Here is a 24,643-nt window from a genome sequence, read left to right on the forward strand (position 1 = left end):
AGCTCTCTCAGGGGCACACCACTGTAGAGCAATAAATGTCCAAGACTTTTCTCCATCCTCTAGAATCTAAGCTTTCATTTAAGAAATAAACATCTAATCCTCCTCATGTCGATAGCATTCACAGTGCAACTAATCAAATGTTGGCCTTGTTCAGTCTGCCTGCCACATACTGAAACGAATTATCCGCAAGAGAGCTGTGAACTCTCTTTATTTATTGTAACGGGGTGTTACTGCTGAATATTAAATACCAAAACTGTTAACTGGAAGAGTTCTCTTCTTACTGCTTTTCCCTCCATTGCCTTGCAGACCAAAGCGGCGCCAGCTTGCTTCTCTGTCTTCTGGCTGAAAACAAACCAATGACGTGAATATGTCCATCCTACTGCATGTTTTAATGGCATTAGTTTGTTTTCAGAGGGAGTTGCTCTTCGTTTCGGTTTATTCTCTTCCTCTTTCCTGTGCTTCTCCTTAGTCTGCAGGTAAAGAGGAAGCTGTCCCAGACACCTTTTTAGGGGTAGTTGAGGGTGTGTTTTATCTATGTATAATTATTATGGAATGGGCATGAGACAATCTGAAGGCAGCTACTGGGAAAGAGCACTAATATTCCTGGGAGTTGGGAGCCCTTTCCTATAAGAAGCCGTTTCTCAGAGCCCTCCCAAAGATTGCTTTATTACTGACTGCTCCAGAACGCACAGCCGAGGTTTGTTCTCCTTTTCATTTTAAGCAATAAATTGTCCTTCACTGTGCTCCAAACCTTTTACCCCAAAGCAGTGGGCCTGCACCCCCATCACAGTGGTTAGAGCTCTCAAGGACTACGTAGCCAGGAGAGCATTGTTCAGTAAGTCACTTTGTTTGGGACTTAGCATTTTAATGAGAGAGCAGAACATATTTAAAGCTGCAATCTCCAGATAGATTAAAGATAGGTGTCATGATACATTTAGAATGTCCTGTCTCATGGATTCATGTTCATTCCACAAGACACACAGCAACCTATACATAAAATACTACCTGGGCCTTGTTTGTTCTTCTGCTAAGCATTATGGGGTGTAGACCTGGTGGCTTCCTCAAATGCTTTCATTTCACAAGGTCCTGCAATTTTAAGTTCTTCTAAAAAAATATGTATAACTTCATACACGACTACTTTTCCTCTTATATTCTCCCTCTTATTTTACTGTTTGACAATATGGAGACAACTACTGAGAAGTAGCACATGTTCCCAGCATCAGAATAGAACAATTTTGTTTTACTTCTTAATTGGTCTCAAGCAGACATCTGCCAATCTGAAACATCTAGCCCTTTGTTGGTCTGTGTAATTGTTCAATATTGTTTTCCACCTTTGGAAGTTTTCTGTATAACTAAAGGCACCTACTTGTCTCTTAAGGGATGGGAGCCAGGAGGGAAAAAATACATAATTATGCCTCCAGGATGTGGGCAGAGATACTGAGTAGTTGCCACACTAGTGAAAATTCACTCCAATGGAATATTAGCTAACAGAACAAAAATTTCCTAATTCCAGACCATAATAGTCTATATAAAGTAAATAAAAGCACCTCTAAAACAAAACTCTGTTTGCTCCCACAATAAGTTTGAATACAGGTGTAAACCTACCTAAAAAATCATGCTCTAAGCCCACTGACTTACCTAATCAAAACAAGGGGAGAATAAGTCCAACCTGTTTCTGTTTTGATGAGAACATGGCTGCCTCCACCAAGTAATCTCAGAGCCATCTACTGTCAAGGAAATGTTGACTCTTCCATGCATATTTATTTACTAAAATTTCTCTGTGATTTGTATCTACATTTTAAGAGATACTCGTTAATTAAATTCAATAGAAAAGCATCAGCATTTTCCTTGAACCTTAGCATACCAAAAGAAGGCTAGTCTATTTAGTAAGCATAAAAAGTCCATCTTCTGGTTTGGGAAGGTGGACAATAAATCCATGTGAAAAAATGGCAATATGATTCTGTATTATCCTTCAAGTGCATCTTTCTGATATAACACAAACAGTAATCAGATTTCTTGTTCAGTCGACATTTTGACCAATTTGCAGGCCAGACGGTACGGCACACTTTCATTCTGCTAACCTATTTTTGGTCAAATTTAAACTAAATCTGCTAAGCAATAACAAATGTGCTGTACCATTATTACTGTGTTTACTTGTTACTCTTTGCCACTAAGATATAGGAGAAAACATAAGCACCTTATGCCTCCAGGCCTCTCCTCTTCAAAGTTGCCTACATCATGTTTCACTTGGATCTTTCACAATAATTTCATTGCTGAGTTTTTGTCCAAATATAGGTATTTCCTGGCATCAAAAAAACCCTACAGTTTGGAAAGTGTACAAGACTTCACAATTTCTTTCAAAAATGGTTGGTTACTTTCCAAGATATCAGATCCAGTAACAAGGAAAGACATACAAACTAATGAGAATCTGGATTTTCCTTTTGTAGGAGTCTGTTCTGGTCTTTGACATCAGAGAGTCAATAAAAATACACTCCCTCCCACAATTTTACTCTCAATTTTGGTAGAGTGGAGTTTGACAGCATTTTTAATATATATTGCATTTTCACTGATTGAGTCCTAATACTTCAATAGATATCTTTATTTTGTGAGCTAACGAAGATGTGCATCCTCATCTTCTTTGACATCTGAATCTTCCCTCAGCTATCCCAGTGTAAATCAGTAGTAACTCCATTGAAGTAGTTACAGTGGTGCACAATGAGAAGAGAATAGATTCCAGGATTCCCAACACGTGGATATTGTACATATAAGACTTAATTACTGAAATGTTCCAAGCACCTGAGAGGCCATATATATTAAAAAAGAAAGGGTTTGATACAACAATTTAATCTGTAAACTCTTGTAGTTTAATCTCTGCTGCCTCCACTTGATTTTTCATGTGTTTGATCCAACCATTCAGATTGGTTCATTTGTGGCCACCTTTGTTTTCAGTCTGTTTTCACTTTAGCTAGCCTAAAACTTGCAGGATATTTTGTGTAAGAGTCTCATTGCTGTGGTCTGTCATTGGAGTCCTTCCTTTCTAGATGTACATGATGGTGCTTAGTGGGGTTCCCAAATGCTGAAATGCATGATGACAAGATTTTTTTTGTCCCTTGGGAATATATTATTGCTTTGTTTATAGTCACTGGTACTAGATATGGCAATTTCTATTTCATTTCATTAAGATTGGTCTAAGCTACATAGTTGGGTTGTTTTAACTACATCATTCAGGGCTGTGAAAAATTTAACTACATCATTCAGGGCTGTGCTTAGTGGGGTTCCCAAATGCTGAAATGCATGATGACAAGATTTTTTTTGTCCCTTGGGAATATATTATTGCTTTGTTTATAGTCACTGGTACTAGATATGGCAATTTCTATTTCATTTCATTAAGATTGGTCTAAGCTACATAGTTGGGTTGTTTTAACTACATCATTCAGGGCTGTGAAAAATATCATGCCCTGTGCAATGTAGTTAAGCTGACCTAAGCCTTGGCACAGACACTGCTAGGTCATTGTGTCAGCCTAGCTACTGCCTCTTAGAGAGAGGTGGATTTACTACAGGAATGGAAAAAACCCCTAGGTCGCTGTAGAAAGTGTCTATGCTATAGCAGGGCAGTTGTGCCACTGTAGTGTTTTTAGTGTAGATGTACCCTTAGGCTACATGATATGCAGGAGAGACAAAGGTGGGTGAGGTAATTTTTTCTTTTTTTTTATTGGACCAACTTCTGTTGGTGCAAGAGACAAGCTTTCGAGCCACACAGAACTCTTCAGGTCAATATAATGCAGGAGTAATTTTGGGTTGCAAGACCATGGACCCTCAGGAAGAAGCTTTCTCTCATCACACTCCCTCGCCCCCAAAAATGGCCTTTAAATATCAGAACTTTACTAATAAAATGTTTATTTAGCACCTTTCATCTTGAAGGATTGCAAACCACTTTACAACTAAACACATGCATCACCACTGAAATGCATCCAGGGAGACAACTGGCACACAGCTCACTTCATAAAATTCAAGAAACAGGAGTTTTGACCAGTTACAAGGGCAAAACCCACTATTCACACAAAAAGGGCAGTCGGAACTTTATTGACTAGCTATGACAGAGAGGATCCTCGTTTGGTGGTTTGTTTTGTTGTGTTTTAAAGATCTCATCTGAGAGATTGTAGAAGCAGGATTTATAATTGTACGATAAGAATAGAGGTACTAATGTATGTCTTGATTTCATTTTACCAGCTTTCAAATAGCAGAAAGGAATGACCCTCTGGGACATTGGTAGGAATGCATCTGACAGACCGCCAGTGTCTGTACTGATGTTAAGGCAGGGACAGACCAGAACAATCCTTATGACTGATTATGGTCACCCTTTTGTTTTAGAATAGGTTATTATGTCTACTATGGTTTCCTATATGTATTACAAATTAGGCACTCTAGTTAAAAATACATTTCTTTGTTTTAAGGTTTAGTAAGTAAAAGACAGGATCTTGTATTGTGCCTATGTTAAGGAGTTTCAAAATAAACTGACACTGTTTGTATTCTCAAAGGTCTCTGTAAAAAGACTGTTTGTGTGAATGAGGAATGTATGCATCAGGAAAAGATAAGGTGTGAACGCCATTTTTATAGCCAGATGGTCAAGGAAAAAGGAGTAAAGAGACTTAACGACACCAGAAAATCATCAACGCGCATCCATAATGAAGGAAGGGCAAATTGACGACCCTGAGGTGAAGGCTGGCACCCCTCAAGACAGGACAATTGATTAAATCGGAACCAGGACAGGATAACCCTCTCGGAGGTGTATCGGAATGTTTACATCAAAAGACATGCCAATTAAGAAATAACCGGTCACAAACTGACACAGCAAAATCCATAGACTTCAACAGAGAAAAAAGACTATCAGTACAGGGTGCTTGGCCATGGGACTTTGGGTTCGTCTTGCCACACTCCAGGAGCATCAGATCGCGACCAACAGAGCCCTATTCCCCTCTGCAACCAGTCTGGCTGGCCACTAGATTGATCCAAACTCTGGACTGGTAACTATAAACATCAACTGGCAGGACTCTCTCTCTCTCACTCTCTCTCTCTCTCTGTGTCTGTGTGTGAGAGAGAGATTGAAAAGCATATCCTAACTATTGTATTCTCAATAAATGTGGCATGCTGCCTTCTTCCCTATAAAGATCTGTGTGCTTCTTATAACATTTTTGGTGGAGAATTGTGAAAGGGGGGAAGAGTATATGCGCTGTAATTATTGACAATACTACTAAGTGATTGATCGTTCAGGTGTGCACACCGCCGGTCATAAAGATACCGGGCAGTACAAAGGGAACCAGGTGTGGTTAATATTGTATTCACTGTTGGTATTTTATGAATTGAGAATTTGTATAATTAAGAGGTATACACACCCTTGGTCGTAGAAGGGCTGAGAGACAGGAGAGAGGTTTAGCATCTTTTGCTCCACCCCGGACTGCTGGGGGGAAATAATTGGAGGTGGGTGTACCCCTGGTCCTAGAAGTGCTGAGCAATAGGGGGAGGATTAGAGTCCTCACTCCGACCCGTCTGTCGGAGAAAAACTAGAAAAACGATAGGTGCATACACCCTCCACCGTAGCATGATTGAGCATAAAAGGAGAACTTAGGGTTTCTCACTGTGCTCGTGGGAGAACTTTTTATATTTGGTGTATGAACCCTCGGTGGTAGAAGGCTGAGCAATACAGAGGGGGACTTAGTGTTTCTCCGTCTGGCCCAGAGTGGGTTAAAATCGTAAGTTCCGGCACTGGCATAGGCAATAGGATGAAGAAAGGAACTTGTAAGCCCTGGCCTGGGCAAACATAAGATCTTAATTTTACACAGATCTTGCTCTGTTAAATCAAACTCTGAAAGATACAGATGTTTGGGCAGTGTAGTATATTTTGAGAGTGATATGGTGGTGATTTCACAATTTTGAAATAAATGTTTAAGAAAGGGGACCAGGAGTGGTGGGGGCTAGTTGAGAAGCCCACCCTCCTTGCTAAATTGGTAGTGGAACAAAGCGTGTGCCCATGGAAAGGGATGGTTCAACGAGAAAAAAAAAAAAAAAAAACAAACGAAAATCGGGCCCAGACAAGCAGGCAGGCAACAAATTAAAAAAAAAAAAAAAAAAAAAAAAAGGAAAATAGGCATAGTGGCAGGAGTAAGGAAAGCAGTAAGTGTAGACATGAAAAATTCAAATCCCTGAAATAGTACTTAGAATGGCAAAATCTAAGTTAATTAAGATGTCACTTTGAAAAATAAGTAATTTAAGAAGAAAAGAGTAAAAAGTTAACTCTGTAAATGCTGGAGGGAATTAAGCAGTTAAACTTTGTGAAAATGTTTAAAAGGAAAAGTGTTTTCTGAAGGGAAAATGGGCCCTTTTCCAAAGGAATGTCTGTAAATAATCCAGGCAAAGAAAGAATCTGATTAAAATCATTTGACTATGGACAATTTAGTCAAATTTCCTAAAAGAACATAAGGGGTTTCTATTGGAACTTAGCTGCTCTCAAATGTATAAAGGAAATGTAATCTATGTACAGCTATGTAAAAATTGAGCAGTGTAGAAGGGACGTTAAGGAAAAGAAAATGTGTATGTATCTATGTGTGTGTATAAATAGGTAAGGTTCTAAGGACCAGTTGGTTTTCTTCTGTTTTTAATAATGCCACTAAAAATCCATTTGACTCTTTAATTCAAAGTTGCAAAACTGACAGACCTTTTTGCCAGACACAGGTGATTAGTGTTGTTTGGCTTTGGGATTTGGCATTTAACACTTAAGAGGTAACTTAATGCTTTACAAAATTTAAAATGTTTTAAAATAAAGACCAAAGTCGAGGCTGCAGCAGAACAGTCAAAATCAGGAGATCAGGGAAAGATTCTGGATTCTTTTTGTTTGTTTGTAACAAAATAGCAGATGAGAGCTGTAGTAAAAGAATAAGAAATTTAAAAAGACAGTGCCCCCCTGAAGCAACAGCAAGGGTGAGGTGCACAAAACAAAAAGAAGCAAAGTTAGAAACACTGAGCCTTAAGATGGCTCTGAGTAATCAAACTGTCACTTTAATAAAGGTACTTGAAAACTCTGTAAACACAAAAGAAATAGTTACACCTTATGTAAAAATTAATATGAATAATGTTATAGAAGTTAAACTATGAAAGGAATGTGCATTTGCCCCAAAACATGCAGTGTATATTGTAGAAGGGGTAAAAGAAATGCAAACATACCATACTACTTAATTAAAATGCTATTAGGGCTCCAAAGGGAGCCACAATAGGTTGGATTTTCTTTTTCAGATTGCTGTGTGTTTTGAAAGCAGGAGTTAAAAGTAATCAGAACTGGTGAAAGTTGATTGTGTCTCTTTTAAAACAGTCTCTCTGAGCTGCTGATGGCTTTGGATCCAAAAGCAAGCCAGAAAGCGTCTGTGTTAATGCAAATTACCTAACTGATAAAGAAAGCAGCACAAAGGAGATGCAGATAAAGGACATACCTGGTCAGCAAACAAATTGTCTAAATAAAAGGCATGGTATAACAAGATACCTTTAATAGATTTAATGTTAATAAGTACCCCTGTAACAAAGTATAGTGTGTATGATTTTCTTTAAATCCTTTACGGTCATATGGTAATGATGCTTCTCAACTATTACCTGTAAATAAACTTAAAGCTTAACACAGCAGGAAAAACATTATACACTTGGTCTGCTGTATAAGAAGGGAAACTGAGGTACCCCACCTCATGGATTTAATGACTAAACAGTGGGATAATTTCCCCATAACCCTTAAAAGGTAGAAGCCATTGAAACCTGGCCTGCCTATAGAACAAAACACAGGAAAGTATGGGTGTAATTCCTCTGTTTTGCCTGCAATCAGCAAGAATATTTGTAAAAGAAAGGGATATTTTAAGCAATAATCTGCCACCCCAAAAGGGGTAGAAACATGTTCTTTTTGTCTTTCAGAAAATCACAAAAAGCTGATACCACCTGAAGAGCAATCCAGAATACCATGAATCTACGGTCACAATAGAAATTGTGGTTTGTGTTCTATGTTTTGTCTTACAGGACAACCTAATACAGAAACAAATGGAAGTGAAAACCATACTGCTATAGCTATGGGATGTACTGAAATGCAGATACTTGCTTTGTCCACCTTGGAACACAAAAATGTTTTGGGTAATATCAGGAAACACTAAGGTTTGGATACACTTGCTAAAGCAAAGAAAAAAATCACTGTTTGATACTTATCAGTACAAATGAATGCAGTATGTTTCTAGCATAGTAAGGCCAGACCTTTTAATTGGGGAAATTGTTGTTAAAATCACACACCAACTGGCTCTGGAAGCAAAGATATGGAAAGTTAGCCCACTCCCCATATTGCACATGGGATCCTTCTGATTACCCCGGACCTTGAGCCAGTGGGCTGGGGAGGGAGGGAAGCTATTAAACACCAGAGGTTGTACCAAAGTGAACTCCTCAAAAGTGGGTGTACTTGTCCTTGCCTGTTGCTCCCCCATAGTAAAAGACATTTCACTAGGATTGTGTATGTGGAATAAATTAAATAATAAGACCAAAGTACTGTATAATGGGCTATGTGTACGTGTTAATTATTGGAAAGAGGTGTTTTGGGAGGATACAAGTGTTAGCAACCCACCAGTAAACGAATGTATATGTAATGTAAGTACTGTGTTTACCAATAATCACATTGACTATTTGCCACAACCAAAGAAGTCTCCGCTTACTGTGAGCACTGATTTAGCTAAGTTCTCTATCAATCTTGGTGATTGGTAGCTTTCAGCCATTCAGTGCCAAGATTCACATGGATATGATTCTAGGAATCTTGGCATTGAATGGCAGAAGTGAGCTGTAGCTCACAAAAGCTCATGCTCAAATAAATTGGTTAGTCTCTAAGGTGCCACAAGTCCTCCTTTTCTTTTTGCGAATACAGACTAACACGGCTGTTACTCTGAAACCAGAAAGTTACCAATCACCTGTTAAAAGGTAAAGAAGTAACACTGTTCCTAGAACAAACAAAAGGCAATGTGGGAATTCGAACCATTCATATTATACATGCAAACGGGTGTAACCCCCAAGGAGATTACCTAGATTCCTGGGACCCTGTCTGCTGGTAGCTCAGGGAGAGGCCCACTGTCCCTAGGAGGGAGGGGAAGCCAAGGCACACTCAGAGTCTGCCCAGCAACCAATAAGGAGTAAGAGGCCCTCCCAGGGAGTTGAGAAAAGGGGAGAAGCCATTTTGGAGCCAGTCTGGAGCCAGCTAGGAAAAGGGCAGGACTGGCTGTGTTGGGAGCTGGTGAGTCCTGGGCCTGCATGCAGGTTTCCCCCTGAGAACAGGCCTCTAGGGACCTGACAGCAGATCCCTCCGCTGGGTTTTTCCTTCCCCACTGATGATTCCCAATTTGTAGAGTTTGCTGGGAAACTTCCCCAGCCAGGCTGAGTTCGCCCTCCAGCTCCTTGGGTGAGACCAGTCACCGCATGGTCAGCTCTGCTCTGGCTGCTAGGCCAGGGAAGCTGCCTGGTGAGTGTGTGTCTGGAGGCTGGGCTAGGAGGCTACAGTTTGGATGTTAGTGTAGTTGTGTAACCTACACCTTGAGCCCTGCACCCCTTTGTGGTGAGGGGAAAGCCTGGGACCGACGCAGCCTGATCCCTGCCAGCAGAGAGCAGCCCCTCTGCAGTGACTGAGGAGTCCAGAGTCATCTTTGAACCTGAGGATCATTCATGGAGTTTGTGAGTGCACCATCTTTTAGTTAGTTAGGGAATTTGTTTTGGGGACCCCCTACTCCCTGAACTGTGTCCTCAAGCCAGGGAGGAAGGGTTTGAGGATTTTACAACCTGCCGTGTATTACACCTGTGGAGGGATTTACCACCTTCTCCCATTTGTGAGTCCTTTGGGCTGTAGTGAACCCAGTCAGCCAGGCTGCTAAATCACTGCAAAGAAGAATTTTGTGGTTATAGGTCATCAAGGGCCCCAGCAAAGTACACGTACCAACGGGACACTAATGTTACGTTTGCTACATCAAGTCACAGGTATTTGCAGTGTGGGCACCAGTGACCCTAAAAATAGTGTTTTACCCTGTTATGTTATATTGGTCTCCTGTTTAATATAATTATTGTGTTGAATATATTGTGTTTGTGTTATTTCTTGGAAGTTTCCAACTACCTGGCAAGTAAGTGGGGATTACCCTGTAGTTAGAATTTTCCGCCCAAGCTGCCCAGGGGACCCTGCCCGGAAGGAGCAAGGGGGGGGGTGGATGCACTGCCCAATAATTTCATAGGGAAAAAAAAGAAGATACACCCCTCTGAGTGGGTGGCGGGATCCAAAAGAACCCGGACCTGTAAGTGGATTGGCATTAAAGGAGGTAATCAGGTGGAGAGGGGGCGCTACATGGGGACATGTTAACAGTTGCCACTGCAGAAGACAAATAGCTTACCATTGGTATGACATATTTTCTGGATATGTCATATCCATATTTTCTCCCACAACTACTGACATACTATCTGCAATGTTACACCCCCTAATTGTTTTTGTTTTAAATTGGATTTGTTTAATTGGGATGTTTGGAATCTGCTGTTGGATAAAACAAATGTATGCAAAGCTAGAACCCACAAGCTCAAATTGCCTCTCAATATGTGGCTATGAAACAATTATATAAGATATGACCCACTCAAGAATTGTTCTTGAAGGGTCAAAAGGGGGATATGTAGGAGCAGGATTTTATAATTGTACTCTAAGAATAGAGGTACTAATGTATGTCTTGATTTCATTTTACCAGCCACCCTTTTGTTTTAGGATAAGTTTTCATGTCTACTATGGTTTCCTATATGTATTACAAATTAGGCATTCTAGTTAAATATACATTTCTTTGTTTTAAGGTTTAGTAAGTAAAAGACAGGATCTTGTATTGTGTCTGTGTTAAGAAGATTCAAAGTAAACTGACACTGTTTGTATTCTCAAAGGTCTCTGTAAAAAGACTGTTTGTGTGAATGAGGAATGTATGCATCAGGAAGAGATAAGGTGTGAACGCCATTGTTATAGCCAGATGGTCAAGGAAAAAGGAGTAAAGAGACTTAATGACACCAGAAAATCATCAACGCGCATCCATAATGAAGGAAGGGCAAATTGACGACCTTGAGGTGAAGGCTGGCACTTCTCAAGACAGGACAATTGATTAAATCGGAACCAGGACAGGATAACGCTCTCGGAGGTGTATTGGAATGTTTACATCAAAAGATACGCCAATTAAGAAGTTCACAAACTGATACAGCAAAATCCATAGACTTCAATAGAGAAAAAAGACTATAAGCACAGGGTGCTTGGCCATGGGACTTTGGGTTCGTCTTGCCACACTCCAGGAGCATCGGATCGTGACCAACAGAGCCCTACTCCCCTCTACAGTCTGGCTGGCCACTAGATTGATCCAGACTCTGGACTGGTAACTATAAACACCAACTGGCAGGAGTGTGTGTGTGTGCGAGATTGAAAAGCATATTCTAACTGTTGTATTCTCAATAAATGTATCCTGCTGCCTTCTTCCTTATGAAGATCCTGTGTGCTTCTTACAAGTATAATAAGATCCACACAGGATACCGCACTCAACGCAATTTATCTATCTTAAAAGACAGAAGGTTTGTGTCAACCCTGCCAAGATTGGAATCTGTGGTGCCACGCAGTCTAGGTATTTCTAACCTGACACTTTGAGATGACTAAGCCACCACCTCAAGCTAGAGTGCGTGCTTAATACATGAATCTTTAGGTTGTATACAGATAGTGATGCAGCATTACTTCTGAATCCACAATTCTCAAATACTTGATGTTTCCACGTATACAATCCCATGAATACGGTAGGTCTCTTCACAAGCACAAGGTGTTAATTTAAAGTTCTACAAATTCTGCAGCTTTGGAGAAAGCCTCATATTCTGATAGCTAGGTAGCTGAAATATTCTTCCAAGGGAAGCAGTGAAAGGCATTTGTAACAACTGGACAAAGCAGTTGGAAAACCAATAGAGGGAACAATGCTGCATCAGCCAGGAGGATGGAGAGTACATGATGGATCTTTTCAGCTGTTATTCCAACAATTCATTAGCAATTTATGAAAATAATAGGTATTGAGTGAGTCCTCTTTCTCTGCAGACATGTTTACAAAATGCCATTAAAACATTTTATGAATGTTTAGGACCCAATCCCTCCCTGGTGTAACACTGTTAAAGTCAATGGAGTTACACCAGAGAGGAAAGTGGGCATCAGCATCTGTCTAGCTATGGCTTAGTTATTCTTAAATGCATTTCCTAGACATAACATTTATTATGTTCTTTCAATTCAGCAAAGAAAAATCATACAGCTATTTTTTATACAATTTGGAAGCACTTAATACAAAGTTACATGAATACACTGCATCATTATGGCCTATCTGTGGAAAAAATACTGAAATACTACCATAGGGCTGTTCAATACTAGTTATGTCTTTCAACCTTTATCTTAATACTAGAAAATATATAAATCATTTGCATAACATTATGCAAAAGAAGGCACAGCCGGTTATACTTTACACAAGCACAATGCATAATATGCAGAAAAAAGGGATAAAAAAGCTTCACATCCTTATTAGATACATTGTTGAAATCCATTAAGAAAAGTACTTCATCAACAACAGTGTTCAACACTTGAGAGCTATGATAAACAAAATTATAATTCACTTAATGCAAAACAGATTTTTATATATATAAAAACACAGTTTAAAAATGCTAACATAAAAGTAGATCCATGTAATGAAAAGTGCAAACCAAAGAAATGGAGGGTTTCACAATGTCCTTCTCATGACACAGGAAAAACTAACCCATGGGAATGAATGTATTAAAATCAGTTAATGAGTCCTTAACGTGATAAGACATCATCAGGATTTCTGAGCATTTGGAGAAAGCAGTACAGGAGAAGAGGCCCCATCCAAACTGGGGATTGGTACTGGTATGTGACCATTGAGCAGAGTTGGAAACTGCAAGAGGACAAAAGGTAAAATTCATTCATTATCTCAAAAGATTACTGCATATGCACTCAGCCCCAGCAACTGAACCCAGATGATTTTCCTTTCAAAGGCTGTAGTTCCTAAATGACAAGCTTTGATTCAAATAATAATGAGTAAAATGTATTAATGAAAGGATATTCTTTTTCTTAAATGTACAAGAAAATATAGCTAGCTAATGCTACAAGACAACTGTCATCAGCTCACAAAATTGAGCAGTATGATGAAAGATTTGTTGATTGTTATGCATAAAGGAAGAATGTTCTGTAATCTTACAAGACATTAATTAACACCTCTGTGTTTTTAAGGTGTCTGAAAAAGATACGGAATGAAGATTCTTGCAAAAATGAAACTAAACTCAGGATACAGTTTCGTGTGTGTGTCTGGGGGGGGAATATATAAGCCTTCAAAATTATGTTGAAAAAGTGTATGTGTATTCAGTAGAATCTGTCAGCTCTCTACAAGGGACCCTTTGTCATGTGGCTAAGGGATATAAGTATTAAGCACGTCACATTTTCAAAGTGCTGTGCAAAGAATATTAACTAAGCTAATACACCAGTATACTGGTTGTACACCCTTGCACCCTGATTGCAGCTTATTTGCACTTAATGTGTATTGACTGGTATTTAAGATCTGAGACTAGCGAGGGAGCTAGGTAGGAAAGTAAGAAAAGCCTGTTACATTATAAGCTCAGAATTAGTTTTTTAAAATGTGCTCAGGATTATATTAGACTATTTTATCGCCAGACTTAGTCCTGAGTCTATGAGGCGTTACTTAAATGGGAGTGCTGAGCACCCTCAACACGCATTGATTTCAACAGGCGTTGAGGTTGCTGGGCCCAAAATACTGAATGACCCAGTCCAAAACTGCCACTTTGTTAAAACTGAACAGCTACACCAAAATGGGGTGGGCGTGTAAGTAATATATACTCTAATATCCTTACAGGACAGAGCGAGCGCAAGCCTCATTGCCACTGTGTTCTACTGCTAACTCCAGGTTTTAGCTAAAGATTTTACTTTTTATCACTCAGTTTGAAATTTGAAAAGCACCACTCCATGTGGCCAGCCTCGGGCAGTAAGGCTCAGTGCACCATGCTGAAGGCTGTATCAAGTGTCAGTACTGGTTTGTTTCCTGCAGGCTTTCTTTTTATATCCACCCGCCAGCCAGCCAGCCACCAGAATCACCATCAGGCCCCTGGAAAATCTTTTACCTGTTTGATTTCAACTGATTACAGGAAAGAACCCTCCAGTTTCTTGTTTTTATACTGTATGCTCTTCAAGAGGGATATGTAACCTAAAATGTCCTTCGTGTGGTTTCTAAGACTAACAAAAGAGAGATGGTTTGTATCATAATTGGCAGACTCACTAGGCAGGTGAGACTACTGATTATTATGGGAAAAGTGCTGTTTTTACTGTAACCTCATCCCCCTACTCTTTTGTCCAATTCTTCCACCTGTTGTGTTTTATGGATGAGATGGAGACTTAGATGGAGCGCTCTCTGGGGCAAAGACTGTCTTTTTTCACTTGTTTGTACAGTGCCTCGCACAATGGGGCCCTGATCCTTGATTGAGTTCTCAGTGCTACTGTAGGACAGATAATAAATAATCAAAGCCAAGAGAATAAAATAGTTTAACTGGGATCACTGAGCAGCTGAGATTTCAATGCAGTTTGGTTGCGTTCCCTTGGGGCTTTATTTTAGGATAAAACCCAGTTATGTACAAGTCTCTCGTTGCCCCAGTTATGCAGTAACTTTCAAACTAATGATGAAAATCTAAAGTGAGTTTAATTACATTCTAGTATTATTTCCACAGGAAGATCTTCCAATTAGGCCAAATTATGGAGGTAAACTGAATGAGGCAAAATTAACTGCAGATTTCAGTGGCTCTTTTCATTTTCTCCAAGGCTGAATGGGCACAATTCTCTCCCCACACACTGGGATGTGGGAGTTGTTTTAGCTGTGTATGTATTCCAGTGTTGTTCTAGTGAGGCACTTAATGGCCGCTTAGTTTCAGAACAAAATATAAAGAGCACTTCATCCAGGAAGAGGCGTGTGCTGATCGCTCTCGCTCAACATGGAGTGCCACTCTCTGCCTCGTTATCCAACAGCCTTCTGCTAGGATGACTGTCCTGTTCCAAAGCCACGGTACGTTAACACTGGAAGAAGCAGGGGTCTAACAAGAATGCTAAGATCCTCCTCTTTTCTCCCTTTTCACCCAACACGGTGTAGTCAGCACTCCATCCTGTTACCACCTAATCCAGTCCAGCTCTTAAGGGGTATGTCTACACAGCCTACGACAGCAAGCCTCCCAACCTGGGTCTGTAGAACCCCTTTGAAGTCCACTCTCCCGCCTCAGCTTCAGAGCTCAAGCTCCAGCCCAAGCCACACTTTCAAAACACTCTCTACACAGCTGTTTTTAGGATGCTAGTGAAAGCCCCACAAGCCCAAGTTTGTCAACTCAGGCAGGGAGGCTAGCTGCTGCGGGCGTGGTAGACATACCTAAGGAGGGCCTGTGAGGTGACCCAGTATGGGCTGTTAGTCAGCGAGAACTACCAGATCTGTCTGTGTACAGTAGCCTCAGTAACAAAAAATCCCCTTAGCTCTTTAGGGCAGAGACTGTTCTTTCTTGTGTGTTTGTACAACACACAGTACAACTGGGACCCATCCTGATTGAGGCCTCTGGGCGCTGTGGCAATATTAATATTAATTAATTATAGCCAAGTCCTGCCTGTTCTCTACTATGGAAGATGCTACGCACCTGGAAAAAAGAAATTGGGGTCTAGTCCTGCTTCTATTAAAGTCAAGGGCCCAGAAAAGGAAAGAGAGAGTCAATTAGCTTTAGGATGTATTACCCTCAGCCCCCACTGCTTTCAGGGTTTCCGCTTCGTGTTTCAGCAAGCAATGAATGTTCAGTTAACCCTCAATGGGAACAGAAAGGTGTCCGCATGAGACCACCTTTTCCTTAGGGCATGCAGCCAGCTCTTTTTTTCTTGACACCTAGATTTGTTCGCTAGAATTCTGAAGGGTGGGTTTGCCCTTGCAGGGACACATGTAGCATCCCTAGTCCGGGGAGAGTTTTACATGTGCAGGTGCGTGAGACAGGAGATTCCCAAGTGACCCTGTCTTGGCTAAGTCTGTTTTTGTAGGGAAGAAAACTCCAACTCAGTGGGTTAGTTCCATTTCAGCTGCTGTTGCCACTTCCTATTTGGTTTGTAAAATAAAACTTTATGCACTACAGATTTGTCACCTTGGCCTTTTTTCTGAACCATGTATTATTCAGATAAGGCCTTTTGGGTCCATCAGATGTGACAGAGCCAAATCCACTTTCACTTCCAGTTGTCACTGTAGGTTGTTCGATGCATGTGCAGTCTCATTACAGGGCAAGTCTTGGAGGCATCCATCTCAAATGTCTGGATGTTTCCAATCGTGTGCAAAATAATAGCACAATATGAATAAATGAGTTTATATGAGGTGAAACAAAGAGCCCTAGAACTGTTGTACGTAAAGTCACATTATAACTGAAAGGAGTGCAGTGGGGGGGGGAGGTATTGTTTCATATTCTCTGTGTGTATATAAAGTCTGCTGCAGTTTCCATGATATGCATCCAATGAAGTGAGCTGTAGCTCACGAAAGCTCATGCTCAAATAAATTGGTTAGTCTCTAAGGTGCCACAAGTACTCCTCTTCTTTTTGCGAATACAGACTAACACGGCTGTTACTCTGAAACCTGTAACCCCAGTGTGGAGCTGGAGTATTTGTGATCACATCACTCCCAGCCCTTGTGACTCTGCTGTATAATATGGCCGCCTTTCTGCCAGCATCTGAGTTCAGGGGCTGGGGTGTCTTTGTTCCCCAACTTCCACACACTGTGTCAGTGCTGGTCTGCCCCGGCACTTGTGGGATTTCATTCCAGGGCTTTTCCTTGCATTCTTTAGCTGCTCTATGACTCACCAGCTTTCTTCCTGCCAATTAGCTGATACGTATTTTTTTTCCTGTGCCCTATTGAATCAGCTGATTGGCAACAGCTCCAGTTGGCCGGCGTGTGGAGGAGCTGATAGCCCCATCCTCTTTCCAGTTTCTGGATGGACACTGGGGCTTTGGATGGCTTATATTCCACAGTGATTTATTCATGTCTTTACTGGGTTTTGTGTGGTGCTCTTCACTATGCAATCCAATTTGCTCTCGAAAATTTATTCTCACAACACCCTATGCTGCAGAGAAGTGCTGTTATCCCCATTTCACAGATGAGAAACTCTGGCAAAGAGGGATTAAGTGACTTGTCCAAGGACACACATGAAATCTGTAGCAGAGCTGGGAACTGAGCCCAGATCTCCTGAGTAAAAGGCCCATGCATTACCCACAACTCCTCAGTGACAGGCGCCTTCACATAATAGAAGGATCAATTACTACCTTCTGTACAAAGCTAGGCCTTGGTTTCCATGATTTTTCCAAAGCCTTTTCCATTGCTTTCCCTCCCACCTTCAACAGCTGCAAGGCAGTCTCTTTACTCTGCAGTCTCCTTCGGTGGCTTTTTTTGGTGCACGTACTGAAAAGACAGCAGGGTAACATCAGTACGTGCATCAAAGAAAGCCACCTTTAGAAATGAAATGTGTCCACAAGAAAAACCTACCTGGAACAAGGTGTTTGGTCCTTGCAGCCTGGCAGGACTCAAAGGAGCTACAGGACTAAGGCTGCTCCAGAAGTGAATGCTAGACAGCAGTGGACTTGGGGTCAACAGTAATCCATTTGGGGTCTGGAAGACAAAAATACCAAATGTGTGCCTTGAGGCAGAAGACAATATAGGCTGGACTGTTACAGCTCCATCAACATTTTGCAACAGTTCTGAGGTCCCCTCCTCCCCGCCAATCTACTGACCCTTTCAGAACAGTAATTTAATATCCCATGCTATAAAATGATCTCCTTTTCAAAGTGATTTTATTGCCATTCAGGTTTGTTTAAGAAGATTCAAATCAGAGCCACATGATTTGATGCATATCAGTATCACAGTGTTACAATACCATGCATACCTCATTTTAGACACTGCCTATAAATGTAAAACTCTAAGCTCTGTCAGAATAATATTTGTTTTTTTGTAGACTAACAGTTACTCGCCCTGGCTAGATCTTTTGGACTATTAACCCAATAGTGTTTGGAGTCAAATGATCCACAGCTAGGCTTTGAAGCTCACTCCCCTAACTGGCGCTTCTCTTTCACTCTGTTTGAAAGAAGGCTTAACAAAGTGGCATTGTATTGGTTTCTGCAGTGAAGGGTGGGTTTACAACCAGAGTGACAGCTAAGGCTCCAGAGAATGCAACTAATTCTATGCTAAGAATCTAAATCCATAGAACTAAGAATCTGTGGATTTTCTGTGCTCACAGATTGCTATTTGCAGGGTCATGACTCGGGTACAGAGCTGTGAGTTTTCTCATAGTGTTTTCAAAGTGGAATTGCAGGCTGGACACAATAAAAAAGCATCTGGCAAGCAAATTTCTGTGTTTAAAGAAAAAGAGTCTAAAATCACACGCGCCATTCTGTATCCAAAATAACTTCTAGAATTCCGAATAAGAAAGTGACACAAGTGCTGTGATAAGCTTTGAACACAAGAGTTTGAAATACCTGAGCTAATCTTTCTCAAACCCCAGGGCCCATATTAGCAAATCACCCCTTTTCAGGAACAGATTTAAGCACGTGCTTAATCTCATTGACTTTAATGGAACATGAGCACATGCTTAAAATTGAGCCTGCACTTTGCTGAACAGGAAAATGTTTTGCTGAATGGGGGGCTGGCTGTATTTAAAACCTTTGGGGGAAGGAGAAGAATCTCATGACTCCTTGGGGGGAATTAATGTCCCCCCAGTCAGTCAACTCACATAATCCTACGTGTCTCATACTGTTGTGGCTGAGCTCCTGCTCTCTATTCACCTCCCCTGTGGCCAAGGGTATACACTTTGCCCCCATAAAGGGTCTCATTTGAGTTTGTTCAAACTGTTTACTGTCACATCTGTCTTTGCATGTGCACGAGCACACATTATGTTGCTCAGACACCACAGCAAATGGCACAGTAAAGACTAGACAGAGAGAGACCAGAAGTTAAGGAATTCTAAAATCCAAATGATGATCTATTCGTATTGTGAAGATACCTAAGGGGCCTGTGAGGATTAGAGCTCCATTGAGCCAGGTGCTGTACAAATCCACAGGAAGACTCACACCTGCCCTGACATACCTGCAATCGAATTCGAAACAAGAGGTTCGTTTAGCAAACAGAAGCTGGGAAGGGTAGAGTGGGGCAGGAGATCACACCGTGACCTAGGCTAGCAATGCACACAACCTGAGAGCCGCAACCTATTGCAAAGGTGGGTCTTTAAAAAACGAAAAAGTCTAATTTCTATTCAGTGGCTGATTTCTCACGTGAAGTGGAGCTTGTGGAAAGACTTTGAAGGAGCAGGTAGTGGCCTTACAGCTCACACAGAGCAGGTGCTCCATGCATAAGGGTTAGCATGGAGGAAAGCACAGAGATGTTTGTGGGAGAAACGGACAAATGGAAGTTGAAGGCCAGCCTCATTGGCAGAGCAAGGGGGCTACATAAGAGAGAAAAGCGGATGAGATGGGAGTGGCGAACTTGTGAAGGGGCTTGAAAGGAGATGGATGGCAAGACGCCTGACTTTGGATGCAATGTAAAACTGGGAATCAAAACCGAGGTGATCTTAGCAGCTGTGTGTGTCCGAATTGGAGAGGGGTGTTGGGAGGGCCAAAGTGGGAGGAGAGTATAGTGCTTGTGTTGTGAAGTAAAGGGAGGGGCAGGGGTAAGAACTGTAACAGTGTGAACAAAGGAGAGGTCAGGTTTTGGAAATGTTATGGAAGAAGCAGCAGCAGGATTTGGACACAGCTTGGACGGGTCAGGCCAGGAAATGGAAAGAGTCAAAGATGACCCCCAATTATGATGCCTGCACGCCAGTGAGAATCTCAGTAGTGATGTCAAGAAGGACAAAGCAGATGAGGGAGTGGGAAGGCGATGAGGGGTGGAGACAGAAGTTCAGTTTTGGCCATGTCAAGTTTAAGCTTATGTCAAGACATCTAGGATGAGATGTCGGAGAGAGAGGCTCATGTGCAGGATTGGTGGGAGGGAGGCAGACAGGTCGGTAAGGAGTTGGAAGGTAGAGTTACCAGTCATTGTAGATGTAAAAATGGTAGCTTATGCTGTGCGAGCAGATGAGACCACCCAAGGGAAAGGCTGTAAATCAAGACGAGATGGGGCAAAGGATGGAACCCTGCAGAACCCATAAACAGTGGGTGTAGGGAGGACAATGACCCACTAAAAGAGATGATAAAGGAATGGCCAGAAATGCAGGCAGAGAACCATGCGAGAGCTTCATGATGAAAACAAGGGTGGGCAAGATTTAGAGGAGAGTCTGATCGATGGCTTCCAACGCAGCAGGGAAGTCAAGGAGCAGGAATACACAGTGGAGAGAGGGAGATCTGGCCCTGGGAAGAGTAGTTTCAGCAGAGCAAAGCAGAGGAATTTGGAGGACAGGATTGCAGGTGACATGCATCCGATGAAGTGAGCTGTAGCTCACGAAAGCTTATGCTCAAATAAATTGGTTAGTCTCTAAGATGCCACAAGTACTCCTTTTCTTTTTGCGAATACATTTAGGGGTGAAGGTAAGAAGGGAGTTGAGGGTTGCCACTGGATAGACAAGTGGGTACAATGGTTTTTTTTGAAGACCGGGATACCAGAGCAATCGAGTCCTGTGAGGAAGGAAAGCAGGTGAGAGTGAAATATTGAGAACAGTGAAGAAGAGGAAGAGAAAAAGGATGGAGTGATTGGATGGAAAGGTGCTAGAGGAAAAGAGCAGGCAAGAAACCCCAAGGTTGGTAACAGGAGAGCAGGTTAAAGAAATGGAGTAAGCCACACCGGATCTTACTAACAGCAGGTTGCTAGGTGCTGTTGCTACTAGCATGGATCCAACAGTGTTGACAAGGCCAAAATGTATATGGACGCGCCCTCTCTCAAGGATGCAGTAGCCTCCAAAGCCACTATGCTCTCCCTCACAGTCACATATTTGCCAACTCCCTCCCCTCCCCCATGCTGATTTCCTCCCCTCATCCCAAGTAGCATGCGGAAAGCCCTTGTGGAGTAGGCTGTGCAGAATGTAAGAGGTCCGGGCTCACCAAGCATGCCCCCCAAATCCTGCACTCCCATCTCCCCATGCAACACCACGCCAGCCTCACTGTGCCCGCGGCCCTTATGTCTATGGGGAAGGGGGCAGAAGGGTTTGCCCCTTAAAAGTAACTCTGTCCACTCTCAAACTAAACATTTCTATCTTTTTAAGAACAGCTAATAATCATGTACATGTTGGGTTGTTTCAGATGCCAGCGTGAGTGGTGCTGTTCCCAGGCTGTGTTACTATCTGATAGCCACCCTCCTGGAGTGTATCCATGGGAATTCAGGAGATATGGCAAACGATGTAATTGAACTAGATCAGGATAAACGGTTGGAGATCTATGTAAGTTAAAGGCCATTGTCTTGAAACCAACCATCTCTGCAGCCAGAACCAACACAGTTCAGCGAAGCACACAGTATTACGCAGGCTGAGCTAGCTGTGAGGTCTTGGGACACTGTTCTGAATAAACCCCACATCTGCTTTTACTTCTTCCCAGAGAACCGTCTTAAAGTATATTAGCAGCTCTTATGATCCAGATGACTATGAATACCCAATGACCCAACAGCTTTTTAAGAAGGTTCTTTGGGAAGAAATAAAGAGCAAAAGGCAGGAGGAGGGGCTTATTCAGAATTGTGTCCCGAGGTCTGATCCCTAATAATGGATGCAGAGAAACCTATTTCTCTGAAGTACCCCTAAAGAAGAGCTAGTACTTAAAGAGAGATTTGAAACTGAGTTGTAAACCAGTCAGGTCAATCAATACCTTAAGGTGCCTGACAATAGTACTAAGGTAAAGCCCACACCCTCCGAACAGCGCACTAGAGTTGTCACTTTCAGCTGGAGCCAGTAGCTAGCCACAGTAAGGCTCGAATTTGGTTAATATTTAACACAAGAGGTGCAGGCTGCATTCCAGTCTTCATATCACGGAGGCCATCAGACAGCAGTGAAACCACAGGAGGAATTTAGGGTGTAAACAACAGAACAGAGTCACCTGTCCTTAAATTACATGTGGAAACTGATATCTCATGTTATGCCCCCACTGACAATATAATCAGTATTGTATTTTAATCCTGCTGGGATGCTATTATCCCAAAACCAGCAATAACCACACTAGCCCAGATGGATTAGATTTCTCTCAGTCGCAGGAGCACTGCTTTAAAAAAATATTTCATAAAAACGTTATTTATTGCACAAACAGCACTACAGTGAGGAAGAGCAGAGCTCCCACCTTCGCCCCAAAAAGAAGCAAAGTTAGTGTAACCGTTACTTGCACAGTGCATGTCGCATCACGACAGCTGACCCCTACAGAAATTACCCCTTTAGCTCACGTGCTGTAAGGTTTGTAACCATGTTGCTAAAGGTTCCAGCCCTGCAGATGACGTATGCGAAGGGAGGGGCTGTTGTGTACACACTCATTTAATACGTTAAGAATCAGTATATTGTAGAAGTTACAAACTCTGAAGCGGATGCCTCAAGAAAACAGACATAAATCAGCTTTCCCCATTTTCCAGAGAAAGGCAACGGTGCTAGCAAAAACAAAAAGATAAATAATCTGCAGAACAAGCGATGGAACTGGACAAAATACTCAAATTTTGTTGTTATTTAAGCATTCCTGTTTTCAAATTCATTAAATGAAAATCCAAAAAAAACTCTACCAAAAAATTGTACCAATTCCTTTTTGCCCTTAAGAGCAAAATTTCCTAATATCTCCACGTCGCTTTTTTTTCTTTTCAAAGTTGAGTTGGTCCTGTTTGGTTACAAAAGTTGTAAGGTCTTCGTTATGATTCTCTGATTGGCTGAGCATTTTATTTATGTGCTCAAGAATAGTTGTTGGAAGCCATTTTGAATCATTTTCTCAGAAGACGTGGCTGCATTTTGTGAGCTCTTGCTGAACCATTCAAATGCCCTGCCTGACTTCTAAAGTTGGGAACAGAGGGCATATATCCTTGACTGCGTCTGGTCCCTAGGTGTCTCTGAGATCAGAATCTGGTATATAAAATGTAGTCGGATGTATAGCACTTGCCGTTCCCAAGTAAAATGAGATGAACTGCAGTGTGCCAACCTAAACTCTAGATCTCATTACTTTCTGTTATAACTTTACTGTTACCTAAATATGGTTGATGTATTTTGTATTTTATTATGTGCTCAATTATGTCAGACTTCTTAAAGATGTAGGATGCTTTTTAAACAAGCCTAAAACCAATTGTTAATTCACAGGAAACAGCTACTGTGCTCCAGTGATGCTGCCAAATATCTGGAGAGCAAATGGCCCCAAAGAGCACACCATGTCTCTCACAGATGCATTCAGTCTCTTACATGATAGGACATGCTGTTAAGGAAGATTTGCTGAACGGTGGAATAAACAGATGGAGACTGAATCACTGATATGTTTGGTAATGGACTACAGTTAGTATCAGTCAAGAAGAGGCCCACAGTCAACTACAAAACAAACCAGGCTCTTTCTAATTTTTCCTTTTTGAAAATCTTGGGCGTTATACACTATTTTATAGATAACAGGGAAGTGAAGTATCCAAAGAAATGGTGAATGAATGGACCAACAAGGAAACAAATCAAAATGGCTGCACTGATTCTGGGTGTGGTATTAGATTAAAGTAGACTTGCAACAGACCTTGCTTTCAGTCTGTCCCATTCTGGACCTGGTATTATTTGTCCCTTTTTGTGCCCTGAAAGTAAAACACTTACCATGGTTATCATCACAGCTAGATACTCTGCATGCTAGTCATTGCATCTCAGTTCGGGCTTGCCACACTCCAGTTCTTCCTGCTAACTGTACTTTACACTTGGAGTTTTTATGATGTGCACAAATGACAGGTAGAGACAAACAAGCTAATATTCATTTGAGACCCAACCTTAAATCATTCCCTTGTGCCCAGGTACTGCGGGGCTCTAATAAAAGGAAGGCATAATATCTGGTGAATTCAGGATAAGGCTTAAATCATAACCCTAGATTTCCTTGCTTTTGTGAGTGAGTTAGCCACCCTGCCATTTGTTGTTTTATTTTTTGTTATATATTCAATAAATTTCACTTAATATTGATTGCATGAACTTTTATTCCTATAGTCTCCCTTTGTGCATATTTTTACAAATCAATTTCCTCTCTAATTTTACTGTGGTGCAGTCAGACACAAATTACTTAGCATGATGCAAGCACTAAATCATCTGCTTCTTGCTGACTTTCCTCTTGTCCTTTGAATTACTAGGTTTGTCCAATGACATTATTTTTAGTGAACTCCACCTTCAGGACAACTATTGTTCAACACTGAGACTCCTACAATTATGTAATTAGTTAACATCCACTTTACAGTGAACAAAAACAAATGGGTATTTCTTAGGCTCATGCAGAAAGGAGACTGCAGCAAATGCTTTATGAACCTGTAAGGCCTTTTGAAATTGAAATTGGCTTAAGAGCCCTTTCTTAGAAACCAAGTAATTTGATCTGCTTTGAAAG

The 24,643-nt window shown here is 41.4% G+C and overlaps 2 protein-coding genes across 4 annotated transcripts in view; one reads left to right on the forward strand and one right to left on the reverse strand.

The window, feature by feature from the left end:
* Window positions 1–6,844, forward strand: part of CDK17 (cyclin dependent kinase 17) — a 190,035-nt gene extending 183,191 nt beyond the window's left edge. For both annotated transcript variants that reach the window (XM_073327478.2, XM_073327479.2), the window contains exon 17: window positions 4,539–6,844. In XM_073327478.2, coding sequence (XP_073183579.1) covers window positions 4,539–4,705 — 167 coding nt within the window. In that variant the 3' untranslated portion in view covers window positions 4,706–6,844. The remainder of the gene's footprint in view (window positions 1–4,538) is intronic.
* A 5,440-nt stretch (window positions 6,845–12,284) lies between these two features.
* The window catches only part of ELK3 (ETS transcription factor ELK3), a 60,491-nt gene continuing 48,132 nt past the window's right edge, over window positions 12,285–24,643 (reverse strand). For both annotated transcript variants that reach the window (XM_073327481.2, XM_073327482.1), the window contains 2 exons: window positions 17,646–17,768; window positions 12,285–12,992 (listed from right to left, as the gene is read on the reverse strand). In XM_073327481.2, the coding sequence (XP_073183582.1) occupies window positions 12,894–12,992; window positions 17,646–17,768 (222 nt within the window). In that variant the 3' untranslated portion in view covers window positions 12,285–12,893. The remainder of the gene's footprint in view (window positions 12,993–17,645; window positions 17,769–24,643) is intronic.

Source organism: Lepidochelys kempii, chromosome 1 (genome assembly GCF_965140285.1).
Source record: "Lepidochelys kempii isolate rLepKem1 chromosome 1, rLepKem1.hap1, whole genome shotgun sequence".
Lineage (NCBI taxonomy): Eukaryota > Metazoa > Chordata > Testudines > Cheloniidae > Lepidochelys > Lepidochelys kempii.